The 15,231-nt window shown below is 39.9% G+C and overlaps 1 protein-coding gene across 1 annotated transcript in view; it reads right to left on the bottom strand.

Annotated features, from left to right (window-relative positions):
• The window catches only part of LOC308150015 (ubiquitin carboxyl-terminal hydrolase 37-like), a gene marked incomplete at both ends in the record, with an annotated part of 66,703 nt that overhangs the window by 39,757 nt on the left and 11,715 nt on the right, over positions 1-15,231 (bottom strand). Inside the window, 2 exons of the mRNA XM_080522888.1 lie at positions 4,102-4,160; positions 5,906-5,989. Coding sequence (XP_080379014.1) covers positions 4,102-4,160; positions 5,906-5,989 — 143 coding nt within the window. The remainder of the gene's footprint in view (positions 1-4,101; positions 4,161-5,905; positions 5,990-15,231) is intronic.

The raw sequence follows: 15,231 nt of genomic DNA, 5'->3' as shown, positions 1-15,231 counted from the left end.
CTGGGTCTTATCGATGTTTTGTTGTGCTGGGCTGTCACTACTGTCGTATATTTTTACACATTAATAGCCTTCTTATATAACGTATATCTTACACATATATTAACGTATATTTTTATATATATATACATACATATTATTACAAATGATCGCGGGGAGACCTGATAAGCAATTGTCGCACATGCGCAGACACACACACACGCACATGCACGCCCCCGAGGGTCTAGGCCAATCAGAGGCCTAGAAGGAAGGATCACGATTGGCCAAGAACATACTGTGATGTGATTGGCTGAGAGGCCGCTATAAAATCCTGTGCTGAGGAGCTCCTGGCTCGGTCTTTGTCTTCCTCTGCCCACGACGTGACTGTTTGTGTGTAAACCTGATCCTGTAATCTGAAGACCCGATCTTATCTTTTTTGAATAAATACTCTTAAACTTTGGCCAGGAGTTTTTACCTCATTCTTGATCACCAAACAGAGAAAAGAAACTACACTACCATTTTCACCCACAAGAGTGCAGCGTCTAGCCATTTATGGAGGCCTACATCGAATGAGAGCAGCAGTTCCAATTCACTTTTTACCCCAATATAGAGTCCCATATGCCCCCAATAAAGTTAGAATTCATTGAAAAAACACTTCTCCCTTCAAGCAGGACACCTTGTGCATTTTCTACCCACAAATAGAGTGCTTTATCCCGCATATTTAATAAAGTTACATCATTGACAAAGTTCCAGGCTGGGTCTTATCGATGTTTTGTTGTGCTGGGCTGTCACTACCATTTTCACCCACAAGAGTGCAGCGTCTAGCCATTTATGGAGGCCTACATCGAATGAGAGCAGCAGTTCCAATTCACTTTTTACCCCAATATAGAGTGCCATATGCCCCCAATAAAGTTAGAATTCATTGAAAAAACACTTCTCCCTTCAAGCAGGACACCTTGTGCATTTTCTACCCACAAATAGAGTGCTTTATCCCGCATATTTAATAAAGTTACATCATTGACAAAGTTCCAGGCTGGGTCTTATCGATGTTTTGTTGTGCTGGGCTGTCACTACCATTTTCACCCACAAGAGTGCAGCGTCTAGCCATTTATGGAGGCCTACATCGAATGAGAGCAGCAGTTCCAATTCACTTTTTACCCCTATATAGAGTGCCATATGCCCCCAATAAAGTTAGAATTCATTGAAAAAACACTTCTCCCTTCAAGCAGGACACCTTGTGCATTTTCTACCCACAAATAGAGTGCTTTATCCCGCATATTTAATAAAGTTACATCATTGACAAAGTTCCAGGCTGGGTCTTATCGATGTTTTGTTGTGCTGGGCTGTCACTACCATTTTCACCCACAAGAGTGCAGCGTCTAGCCATTTATGGAGGCCTACATCGAATGAGAGCAGCAGTTCCAATTCACTTTTTACCCCAATATAGAGTCCCATATGCCCCCAATAAAGTTAGAATTCATTGAAAAAACACTTCTCCCTTCAAGCAGGACACCTTGTGCATTTTCTACCCACAAATAGAGTGCTTTATCCCGCATATTTAATAAAGTTACATCATTGACAAAGTTCCAGGCTGGGTCTTATCGATGTTTTGTTGTGCTGGGCTGTCACTACCATTTTCACCCACAAGAGTGCAGCGTCTAGCCATTTATGGAGGCCTACATCGAATGAGAGCAGCAGTTCCAATTCACTTTTTACCCCAATATAGAGTGCCATATGCCCCCAATAAAGTTAGAATTCATTGAAAAAACACTTCTCCCTTCAAGCAGGACACCTTGTGCATTTTCTACCCACAAATAGAGTGCTTTATCCCGCATATTTAATAAAGTTACATCATTGACAAAGTTCCAGGCTGGGTCTTATCGATGTTTTGTTGTGCTGGGCTGTCACTACCATTTTCACCCACAAGAGTGCAGCGTCTAGCCATTTATGGAGGCCTACATCGAATGAGAGCAGCAGTTCCAATTCACTTTTTACCCCTATATAGAGTGCCATATGCCCCCAATAAAGTTAGAATTCATTGAAAAAACACTTCTCCCTTCAAGCAGGACACCTTGTGCATTTTCTACCCACAAATAGAGTGCTTTATCCCGCATATTTAATAAAGTTACATCATTGACAAAGTTCCAGGCTGGGTCTTATCGATGTTTTGTTGTGCTGGGCTGTCACTACCATTTTCACCCACAAGAGTGCAGCGTCTAGCCATTTATGGAGGCCTACATCGAATGAGAGCAGCAGTTCCAATTCACTTTTTACCCCAATATAGAGTCCCATATGCCCCCAATAAAGTTAGAATTCATTGAAAAAACACTTCTCCCTTCAAGCAGGACACCTTGTGCATTTTCTACCCACAAATAGAGTGCTTTATCCCGCATATTTAATAAAGTTACATCATTGACAAAGTTCCAGGCTGGGTCTTATCGATGTTTTGTTGTGCTGGGCTGTCACTACCATTTTCACCCACAAGAGTGCAGCGTCTAGCCATTTATGGAGGCCTACATCGAATGAGAGCAGCAGTTCCAATTCACTTTTTACCCCAATATAGAGTGCCATATGCCCCCAATAAAGTTAGAATTCATTGAAAAAACACTTCTCCCTTCAAGCAGGACACCTTGTGCATTTTCAACCCACAAATAGAGTGCTTTATCCCGCAAATGTAATAAAGTTACATCAACAACAATGTTCCAGGCTGGGTGTTATGGATGCTTTGGGTCATGGTACTGTTGCTCACGGCCATACTAGCCTGAATACGCCCGATCTCGTCCGACCTCGGAAGCTAAGCAGGGTTGGGCCGTGTTAGTACCTGGATCTTGGCTGAGTGCTTTACCACGTCACGCGCAGTATCAACCAATGAAAATGCGTAGAGTGCGTCCAAGATACGCCCCTATATTTGCATACACATCTGACAATGACAAAGACAAACTATTCTATGTGAATAGCTAGGTGAAAACAACATTGTCTTTCGCTTTATCAGTAATGTATGCTTTATCAGTAATGTATGCAGCATGTTGTCCACGCCCCTGCGCATTTTCATTGGTTGATACTGCGCGAGACGTGATGAAGCCCTCAGCTCTCGCCTCAGATTTTAAATCCTCAATTTTGGCCGCCATTGGCTAAAATCTGTAATTTGGCTCTACAAGTGTTAATATGTCATTTTATGAAGTTTTTATATGTTTTCAGGCGAGAAAGTAACCATATATATTCACAAAATGTGTCCAGTTTATCAAAATAACCCGTTTATATATCTGATCTGACTTCGCTAGCAACACGAGTAGAGCTTTGCATCTGCATCGCACGTTGAAGTACGTCAAGTCCATCCCACCAGGTTGCGCCAGAACGGTGGGTCACGGTCCGCGGTGTGCACGGAGCGTTATTGAGTCAACTGGTATTGTGGTTATCACCAAGTTCTCCCATACAGTGCTGATGGACTAGTATAGACCATTGCCGACATGTGTGAAAGGGGACAACACGGGAATAGCTTGGGATGTCATAGACATAGTTTGGGATTCCATGGAAATTATAGGGAGAAAGACGCTGTGAGAGAACGGGGCTATAGACTCTCTACCCGTCTGTGGTAATAACAGTGTCGCTGCTTTCATATGTCACGCGTGGTATCAACCAATGAAAATGCGTAGGGGCGTGGACAACATGCAAGATACGCCCCCATATATTTGCATACATTACTGATAAAGTGGAAAAGAAAGAATGAATGTGGAAAAGAAAGAATGAAAGAATGAATGTGGAAAAGAAAGAATGAACGTGGAAAAGAAAGAATGAATGTGGAAAAGAAAGAATGAATGTGGAAAACAATGTGGAAAAGAAAGAATGAATGTGGAAAAGAAAGAATAAATGTGGAAAAGAATAAATACATATAGAAATGTATTGCGGTATACTGTGTGTATTTGTATGTGTATTTGTTCATACATTCATTTATGTGTCTATATATTTATTGTTAATTTTGGCAGACTTGTCCTCCATAAGTGTGTGTGGGGTTGGGTTAGGCTCCTGCGTGGGGAGACAGGTGAGTGTGTGTGTGGGTAGCTCAGGGTGTGGGTGGGTAGGTTGGGGTTAGGCTCCTGCGTGGGGACACACAGGTGAGCAGCCTACCTGAGCTGCGGTTGTCCTCCGCCTGCTTCAGTTTTTCTTTGCAGCTCAGCAGGAACTTCCTGGAGATGTTCAGATAATCACGTTACCGTTAACAACAGTTCATTACATTTTCCTTACATGTTGAGGAATAGATTATTCTAAATGGCTTGATTCATTTTCGCTTGCTTGACTGTCCAATCGTGTAGGGTGTTCACACATAATTTTGCTTTCACTTTAGATCAAAGGAAATGAGATGTCCATCACATACAGAATTGTATGAGAAAAACAATAGTCCAAACCCCATGGTTCTATCATGTATGGTTCAAAAGTTATCAAGGTTTACCTCTTTACATACACATGCCAATTACTGGAATTTATCTCAACAGAATCTAGACGGTCTAAGTGGTCACTGCTATGCAGAAATGGAATGCACATTATGAAATTCAACTTTAAACTATTCTATAAACATTTTTTACACAAACCTACATATCATTCTTTTCAGACCAATTTTAAGACGAATATTAATAGCAAATGGGAAAATGTATCACACAATTCATAGTGAGCCAGCTGACGTTACAAGTTAGCCAGACCATTCACACAAACAGCGTCTAGCAGGCGAGAGTAGACGGGGCTCCGCTAGAAGTCACAACCAGAGTTTGAGTAGGCTACATTCTCTAATCAAAATCGTGGAATACAAGATTTCAATAACGATGCGTATCTTTCAAGTGTCTCCTTAAAATCGCCACAGGAAAAAACCCTCTGATGTGAGGATAAGTGAGGGTAGACTAATATGAATTCAAGATGCGTTACATACAGGTGACGCGTCCATTAAATTGATTACTATTGGTCCAAACCGCGGAAATGGCAAGAAAGAGAGCTTGTAAATAATAGAAAATCACCGGAGATGGGGATTAGAAATAGAATGGCACTGCTGGGGCGCTTAGGTGGCGTAGCGGGTTAAGCGTTGACCATGTAACCGCAGGGTCCCCGGTTCGATTCCGGCAGGGGACATATCCTGCATGTCATCCCTCCTCTCTCTCTCACCCATCCTTCCTGTCTAAATCTTCACTGTATCTATCAATACAATGAAAAAATAATAATGAAAAAATTTGGCGCTGCTGAAAGCCGTAGTGAATAGCAACGGTAACGTTGGAATTACAGTCTTAAAACAATAAGTACACCGAAAACAAATACACAGAGTTAAAACTATAATACATATGGACATGTATGTTTACACAGTTTCCCCCCCAAAAATATGAATAGTAGCGCAACCCCGGCAAAACCCAGTTTTATGTAGTTTTACGTTCTGACCAGTGGGAGGACACCCTAAACCATGCCTCCAGCGAACAGCAGGGTTCCCACACCTTCTGAAACAGCACATTCAAGCATCTTTCAAGGACTTTCAAGACTCAATTCCCTCAAATTCAAGGACCCAACACGGCATCGTTTGAGACAGATCTATATGAGAGTTTATATACAGTAATAGGAACTCTCCCGCTCACAGACAACAATTAAAAAGAGAGGCTTGAATGTGTATAACACTAGATGGTCTCCTGCCTTCTTTACCACAGCACAGCAAAACTATATATTGTGAAATATGTGTAAAGTTAAGCAATACAGAGACTTATTTAATAGTTGACGAGCTAAGTAAAACATTTTTGAATATATAAAAAAAAATAATAGAGAGAGAGAGAGAGAGGAATTCAAGCTCTTTCAATGACCCATGTCTATTTTCAAAAACTTGATTCCTTTTTCTCAAATTCACAAACTTTCAAGGATTTCATGGACCCGTGGAAACCCTGGAACAGGGAAACGGCCGTCATACCTGGAGGAGTCATTCTCCTTGGGGTAGTCCTCAGTCAGGTCAACAACGCTGTCAGAGTTGGGGAGCCGCTTCCTCTTCTCACTCCTGGTTGGGCAGATTCAATTTAGTTAGTTAGTATTGTTCTATATATACATATATTCTAATTATACATGCTGCTAGACTCTATACATGCCCCTAGACTCTATACATGCTGCTAGACTCTATACATGCTGCTACAAACAGTCTGTTTGTCTTAGCGGCCGGGGTCCTGTACCTCCTTTTCGAGGGCAGCCTGATAAAGTGTACGTGCCCAGGGTGGGTCGGGTCCCTGGAGATCTTGGAGGCCTTCCTGAGACAGCGTGTATTGCACAGCTCTTCCAGAGAGGGGAGGGGGGCGCCGGTGATCTTCTGTGCTGTTCTCACGACTCTCTGTAGCGCATTTCTCTCCGCTGTTGTGCAGCTGTAGAACCAGTTGCAGATGCCGTAGGTGAGGATGCTCTCCACTGCGCCGCGGTAGAAGGCCACCAGTATCTCCTGCTTGTTGTGTTCTTTCCTGAGGCATCTCAGGGTGTATAGCCGCTGTTGTGCCCTCTTGATGGTGCCTTTTGTGTTGTCCTTCCAGGTCAGGTCATCCCGCATGTGATGTCCTGATGTGCTAGACTCTATACATGCTGCTAGACTCTATACATGCTGCTAGACTCTATACATGCTGCTAGACTCTATACATGCTGCTAGACTCTATACATGCTGCTAGACTCTATACATGCTGCTAGACTCTATACATGCTGCCCCTATATAGTTATAAAGTATGACTTTCGTTTCCAATGTGTTTTTCTGAAGTTGAGACATTAATTCACAGAATAGCAAGCCGTCATATGAAAAATAAAGATGTTTATTGGAATTGATTTTTCTTAAAAGACTATCTACCGACTCACAACTTCGTATTGTAAACTCAAAATTGCCAAATGATTACTCTGAGCACAATGTACTGAAACACCTAATTTGAACAATCATTCTTTAACTCTGACTTAATGCTTCAAGTAGCATTTCACTTTAAACATAAATTCGTTTTTTTTGTAGTAAAGTATAGTGCATTATTACTTTTCTTATGTATGTATGATCCATTATAAATGCATTGAATCTCCAACAATACTAACAAGAATCTCTAACAAGTTAGTTATGGACCACCAGAACCGCCAGGTGGTTAGGGTCAGACACAGAACAACCAGAACCATCAGGTGGTTAGGGTCAGACACAGAAGCATCAGGTGGTTAGGGTCAGATACAGAACCATCAGGTGGTTAGGGTCAGACACAGAACCATCAGGTGGTTAGGGTCAGATACAGAACCATCAGGTGGTTAGGGTCAGACACAGAACCATCAGGTGGTTAGGGTCAGATACAGAAGCAACCTAGTTTAGAGGATAATGCTTCATGTGAGGCTTTTTCAAAACAAATGAAATACATTTTAATGTTGCCATTTAGCAGACGCTTTTAATCCAAAGCCACTTACAATTACGAATTACAGGGACATTCCCCCTGGAGTAACTGAGGGCTAAAGCCGCGTGCACACCACGGACCGTGACCCACCGTTCTGGCGCAACCTGGTGGGATGGACTTGACGTACTTCAACGTGCGATGCAGATGCAAAGCTCTACTCGTGTTGCTAGCGAAGTTTCCCACAGAAGTGGGGGGAAAAAACGTCAGATCAGATATATAAACGGGTTATTTTGATAAACTGGACACATTTCGTGAATATATATGGTTACTTTCTCGCCTGAAAACATATAAAAACTTAATCAAATGACATATTAACACTTGTAGAGCCAAATTACAGATTTTACCAATGGCGGTCAAAATTGAGGATTTAACATCTGAGGCGAGAGCTCTGGGCAAGAAACTACTTCCGGTTTACTTCCGGTTGTTTTGACGGATCCAACGCAACGCAAAAAGCTGAAATTTTTTGACTGATTGCCGCACCCTGCCGGTCAAGAAACGCAATGCAGAGCAAGGCAACTGATCAACGCAACGGCCCCATTGAGATGAATGACTTCCAGTGCAACGCAATGGCCATGTGTGCACGCAGCTTAACTGCCTTACTCAATCAAGGCCACACTAGTAGTGGTGTGGTTTCAGGCGGGATTTGAACTCACAACCTTCCGATCACAAGTCCAACTCACTATCCACTAGACCACCACTACCTCTGAAACATTTCAATCATGCATGAAGAGGGTGAGGTGAGAAAAGCAGTGTTGGCAGGGGAGGTAGAGAAACGCCTGTGTTCTTTAAAAGGGACAAGTGTTTGTGTGCGTTTGTACGTGTAACTGCATGCTGTATAACAGAGAAATTCGATTCAATAAAAAGGCAGGGTTCGACAGTAACGCTGTTTTACTTGTCCGGAGCAAGTAAAACATTTGCCGGGTTTGTTTGCGCGAGCCCAGGCACAGACTGGATGATCGTGGAGTGAAGATATTATCAAAGCGGACGGGTGATCTATGGAGGACCAAGTCCGCCAAAATTAACAATAAATATATAGACACATAAATGAATGTATGAACAAATACACATACAAATACACACAGTATACCGCAATACATTTCTATATGTATTTATTCTTTTCCACATTTATTCTTTCTTTTCCACATTCATTCTTTCTTTTCCACATTGTTTTCCACATTCATTCTTTCTTTTCCACATTGTTTTCCACATTCATTCTTTCTTTTCCACATTCTTTTCCACATTCTTTTCCACATTCATTCTTTCTTTTCCACATTCAAGCTTTCATTCTTTCCCCGATTATCAGTAATGTATGCAAATATAGGGGCGTGTCTTGCATGTTGTCCTCGCCCCACGCATTTTCATTGGTTGATGCCACACGCATTTTCATTGGTTGATACCGCGCGTGACGTGGTAAAAGCGACAAAGTTGACATGTTTTCATTGTTAACATACTGTGTTCAAAACGGTGAAGAACACGTTCAAAACAAAATGATTTGGTGCATTTTTGCAGTAATCATATTCCTATCATATATGACAGAAAGCTCAAAATTAAACCGTTTTTTTGCACAGTGTTTGAGTGACTGTTATTTTGCACTCTATTGACACTCTTCAGTTCCAGAACCTCAGCAAAGTCTGATAACGGATGAGCGGTGGTATTTTCACTATTTGCAGTAATCATATTGACATGTCTAGAAAATATTAGCAGAATATATACAATGAAATGAAATAGACTAGATGCATTGCCAGGGAAGACATTAGATGTGACCATTTCTTAATGTTCTTGCTCTGTACAGAAAGTATGCAGCAACTTCAAAAAGTACATTTGAGGTACACACACTGTCACATTCTGTGCTTCATGTGTTGTGTAGACAGGCATACCCATGCACACACAATTGTAGCCAGTGTTATTTCAGAATTATTTGAGATTTTTCAAACATAATACTGTATTTCGACAGTGACAGTGAAAATAGTGTACATTCCGTCCGTGTTTTGTGATTCAGCATTTGCAGACATTTTTAAGAGATGTATTTCATAGCTATTGGCGAAAACAATCTTAGTTTGGTTCTTTCATTTCTATTCTTGTTCATCACCTGTATTTTCTTTACAGCTTTGATTATACAGTTTTTCTCAATTGCTAAAACACATTTCACAAACCTTCCCTCCATTTTCCCAAAACTTTTCAAACACAACACACTTTTCTAAAGCTACATAAGCAAAACCACACCTTCTCTCTTCAAAACTCAAACTTTCACACCAAAACATCTGCTCAAAGCCTGCAAAAATGTAAACACTATATGCATCATTACAGACTACAACAAAACAACTGAAAACACAATGTTCAGTGTGTGAGAATGTTCTTTTTTTTCACAACTGCCATAGCACATTTTTAGAAACCTTACAGTATCTGTTCTCAGAATATATCACTGTAGAGTATTGGGCATTCATAGATGTGTGTGTTTCATATGAACAATATGTAAATCTACAGAAAATACAGTATGTATGTTACGGTACATGTGGGAATACGGTACATGTGGGAAAACTAGGGTTAGGGTTAGGTGCTAGGGTGACTTGGTACATGCTGGCATGTCTAACCCTAACCTTAACCCTAACCCTAACCCTACCCCTAATCCTAACCCTAACCTTAACCCTAGCACCCTAGCACCTAACCCTAACCCTAGTTTTCCCACATGTACTGTATTCCCACATGTACCGTAACATGTACACTACTGTACTGTATCACAACTCAATGCAAACACTACAGAGGATCCATTACACACAACAATACTCACTGAAAACAATGTTCAGGGTGTGATGTTTTTTTTATTTATTTATGGAACTATACCACACACACACACACACACACACACACACACACACACACACACACACCACAATCATTTGCAACAAGTGTCTTACATTTTGAGTCGTTATGTTTAATTAATGAAGCTAGATGTGTTCATTGTGTTCAAATTTTGCTGACTGTGGCAAGCATTTTGCATCACATGAGCTTTAATTTGAGAATTTGAGCAGAGTTTTTTGCAACTTGTGTTTTAGCAAGACAAAATGTGTTTAGACTTATGAGAAAAGGAGGATTGTGTTTTGTGAATTGTGTCTTCATGTGAAATGTGTTTATGGTTTTGGCAAATGGGAGCTAGTTTTATTAAATGTGTTTAGAGAACTGGTCATTTGGTTTAGAGAATTGGCTTTTGTGTTTTAGCAATTGGGAAAAACTGTAATTAGATCAATGTGAAAGTCAATTGAGAATATAAGTTCAAAATAAATGTAATAAGGATGCTTAGTAACTAGCTAGATAAACATTACCACTAACTCTAAACTAGCTTGCTAGCTAAAGTTACCTGAGGTAACTTACCTCTAAATATGGATCTGACTGGGGCTAAGTTAATTTATTTGAGGTGGTAAACACACACTTTATTTGTTTTTTTGCTTTGAACAAATTACTTACCAACAAGGCATCTGCCTATGGTCCTAGCGGTCACCAGCAACTAGACTCAAGGACCCCAATTGAAATAAGCCAGTGGCTTTCTTGGGGTTTTATCCTGTTAGTTGACCTTGTATGTAATATGTACTTTCATGTACCTACTTCTGCAAATCTTCTAATAAAGTTTTCAATCAATCAATCAAACTCACTCACTGAACATGTAACTACAGATATGTGTGAAACCTGGACATAAACAAAACCTTCCAAAAGGGTTTAGGCAAGGCAAGTTTATTTGTATAGCACATTTCATACGACAAGGGCAATTCAAAGTGCATTATATGCACACATTATATAAAGACAATAGCCTACAGTAAGAGGAGTAAGTAAGATTTGTATGTATTGTATGTGTTATTATCCATATTCTAAAGGCTTGCTTAGATTAGTTTTAGATTAGTTTTTACTGATTAGATTTCTATTCTGGAAAAGTCTGTATATTTTACAGATTACAATACAAATTATATATAATGTATAACCCTAACCCTAACCCTAAACCCATGGATGGGTACATTTATTGTTTTCAGAATTTTTAAGTTTAAATATACAAATTATACATGATCTACTTAAAATAGGCATTTCCCCAGACTTTTCTAGGGATGTATAGGAATAAAAAAATCACATCTAGAATTTGCCCACCCAGATGGTAATGAAATGTTCAGGTACTCTTTTGAAACACACTTCTCCCTTCATCCAGGACACCTTGTGCATATTCTACCCACAAATAGAGTGCTTTATCCCGCATATTTAATAAAGTTACATCATTGACAAAGTTCCAGACTGGGTCTTATCGATGGTTTGCTGTGCTGGGCTGTCACTACCATTTTCACCCACAAGAGTGCAGCGTCTAGCCATTTATGGAGGCCTACATCGACTGAGAGCAGCAGTTCCAATTCACTTTTTACCCCAATATAGAGTGCCATATGCCCCCAATAAAGTTTGAATTAATTGAAAAAACACTTCTCCCTTCAAGCAGGACACCTTGTGCATTTTCTACCCACAAATAGAGTGCTTTATCCCGCATATTTAATAAAGTTACATCATTGACAAAGTTCCAGGCTGGGTCTTATCGATGGTTTGCTGTGCTGGGCTGTCACTACCATTTTCACCCACAAGAGTGCAGCGTCTAGCCATTTATGGAGGCCTACATCGACTGAGAGCAGCAGTTCCAATTCACTTTTTAGCCCAATATAGAGTGCCATATGCCCCCAATAAAGTTAGAATTCATTGAAACACACTTCTCCCTTCATCCAGGACACCTTGTGCATATTCTACCAACAAATAGAGTGCTTTATCCCGCATATTTAATAAAGTTACATCAACAACAATGTTCCAGGCTGTGTATTATGGATGCTTTGGGTCATGGTACTGTTGCTCACGGCCATACTAGCCTGAATACGCCCGATCTCGTCCGACCTCGGAAGCTAAGCAGGGTTGGGCCGTGTTAGTACCTGGATCTTGGCTGAGTGCTTTACCACGTCACGCGCAGTATCAACCAATGAAAATGCGTAGAGTGCGTCCAAGATACGCCCCTATATTTGCATACACATCTGACAATGACAAAGACAAACTATTCTATGTGAATAGCTAGGTGAAAACAACATTGTCTTTCGCTTTATCAGTAATGTATGCATTATCAGTAATGTATGCAGCATGTTGTCCACGCCCCTGCGCATTTTCATTGGTTGATACTGCGCGAGACGTGATGAAGCCCTCAGCTCTCGCCTCAGATTTTAAATCCTCAATTTTGGCCGCCATTGGCTACAATCTGTAATTTGGCTCTACAAGTGTTAATATGTCATTTTATGAAGTTTTTATATGTTTTCAGGCGAGAAAGTAACCATATATATTCACAAAATGTGTCCAGTTTATCAAAATAACCCGTTTATATATCTGATCTGACGTTTTTTCCCCCACTTCTGTGAGCAAGTAAAACATTTGCCGGGTTTGTTTGCGCGAGCCCAGGCACAGACTGGATGATCGTGGAGTGAAGATATTATCAAAGCGGACGGGTGATCTATGGAGGACCAAGTCCGCCAAAATTAACAATAAATATATAGACACATAAATGAATGTATGAACAAATACACATACAAATACACACAGTATACCGCAATACATTTCTATATGTATTTATTCTTTTCCACATTTATTCTTTCTTTTCCACATTCATTCTTTCTTTTCCACATTGTTTTCCACATTCATTCTTTCTTTTCCACATTGTTTTCCACATTCATTCTTTCTTTTCCACATTGTTTTCCACATTCTTTTCCACATTCATTCTTTCTTTTCCACATTCAAGCTTTCATTCTTTCCCCGATTATCAGTAATGTATGCAAATATAGGGGCGTGTCTTGCATGTTGTCCTCGCCCCACGCATTTTCATTGGTTGATGCCACACGCATTTTCATTGGTTGATACCGCGCGTGACGTGGTAAAAGCGACAAAGTTGACATGTTTTCATTGTTAACATACTGTGTTCAAAACGGTGAAGAACACGTTCAAAACAAAATGATTTGGTGCATTTTTGCAGTAATCATATTCCTATCATATATGACAGAAAGCTCAAAATTAAACCGTTTTTTTGCACAGTGTTTGAGTGACTGTTATTTTGCACTCTATTGACACTCTTCAGTTCCAGAACCTCAGCAAAGTCTGATAACGGATGAGCGGTGGTATTTTCACTATTTGCAGTAATCATATTGACATGTCTAGAAAATATTAGCAGAATATATACAATGAAATGAAATAGACTAGATGCATTGCCAGGGAAGACATTAGATGTGACCATTTCTTAATGTTCTTGCTCTGTACAGAAAGTATGCAGCAACTTCAAAAAGTACATTTGAGGTACACACACTGTCACATTCTGTGCTTCATGTGTTGTGTAGACAGGCATACCCATGCACACACAATTGTAGCCAGTGTTATTTCAGAATTATTTGAGATTTTTCAAACATAATACTGTATTTCGACAGTGACAGTGAAAATAGTGTACATTCCGTCCGTGTTTTGTGATTCAGCATTTGCAGACATTTTTAAGAGATGTATTTCATAGCTATTGGCGAAAACAATCTTAGTTTGGTTCTTTCATTTCTATTCTTGTTCATCACCTGTATTTTCTTTACAGCTTTGATTATACAGTTTTTCTCAATTGCTAAAACACATTTCACAAAACTTCCCTCCATTTTCCCAAAACTTTTCAAACACAACACACTTTTCTAAAGCTACATAAGCAAAACCACACCTTCTCTCTTCAAAACTCAAACTTTCACACCAAAACATCTGCTCAAAGCCTGCAAAAATGTAAACACTATATGCATCATTACAGACTACAACAAAACAACTGAAAACACAATGTTCAGTGTGTGAGAATGTTCTTTTTTTTCACAACTGCCATAGCACATTTTTAGAAACCTTACAGTATCTGTTCTCAGAATATATCACTGTAGAGTATTGGGCATTCATAGATGTGTGTGTTTCATATGAACAATATGTAAATCTACAGAAAATACAGTATGTATGTTACGGTACATGTGGGAATACGGTACATGTGGGAAAACTAGGGTTAGGGTTAGGTGCTAGGGTGACTTGGTACATGCTGGCATGTCTAACCCTAACCTTAACCCTAACCCTAACCCTACCCCTAATCCTAACCCTAACCTTAACCCTAGCACCCTAGCACCTAACCCTAACCCTAGTTTTCCCACATGTACTGTATTCCCACATGTACCGTAACATGTACACTACTGTACTGTATCACAACTCAATGCAAACACTACAGAGGATCCATTACACACAACAATACTCACTGAAAACAATGTTCAGGGTGTGATGTTTTTTTTATTTATTTATGGAACTATACCACACACACACACACACACACACCACAATCATTTGCAACAAGTGTCTTACATTTTGAGTCGTTATGTTTAATGAATGAAGCTAGATGTGTTCATTGTGTTCAAATTTTGCTGACTGTGGCAAGCATTTTGCATCACATGAGCTTTAATTTGAGAATTTGAGCAGAGTTTTTTGCAACTTGTGTTTTAGCAAGACAAAATGTGTTTAGACTTATGAGAAAAGGAGGATTGTGTTTTGTGAATTGTGTCTTCATGTGAAATGTGTTTATGGTTTTGGCAAATGGGAGCTAGTTTTATTAAATGTGTTTAGAGAACTGGTCATTTGGTTTAGAGAATTGGCTTTTGTGTTTTAGCAATTGGGAAAAACTGTAATTAGATCAATGTGAAAGTCAATTGAGAATATAAGTTCAAAATAAATGTAATAAGGATGCTTAGTAACTAGCTAGATAAACATTACCACTAACTCTAAACTAGCTTGCTAGCTAAAGTTACCT

Source organism: Nansenia antarctica (assembly GCF_963989245.1).
Source record: "Nansenia antarctica genome assembly, chromosome: 2".
In the NCBI taxonomy this organism is placed as follows: domain Eukaryota; kingdom Metazoa; phylum Chordata; class Actinopteri; order Argentiniformes; family Microstomatidae; genus Nansenia; species Nansenia antarctica.
The sequence above is the reverse complement of the archived record's forward strand: the minus strand, read 5'-3'. Positions and strand labels throughout refer to the sequence as shown.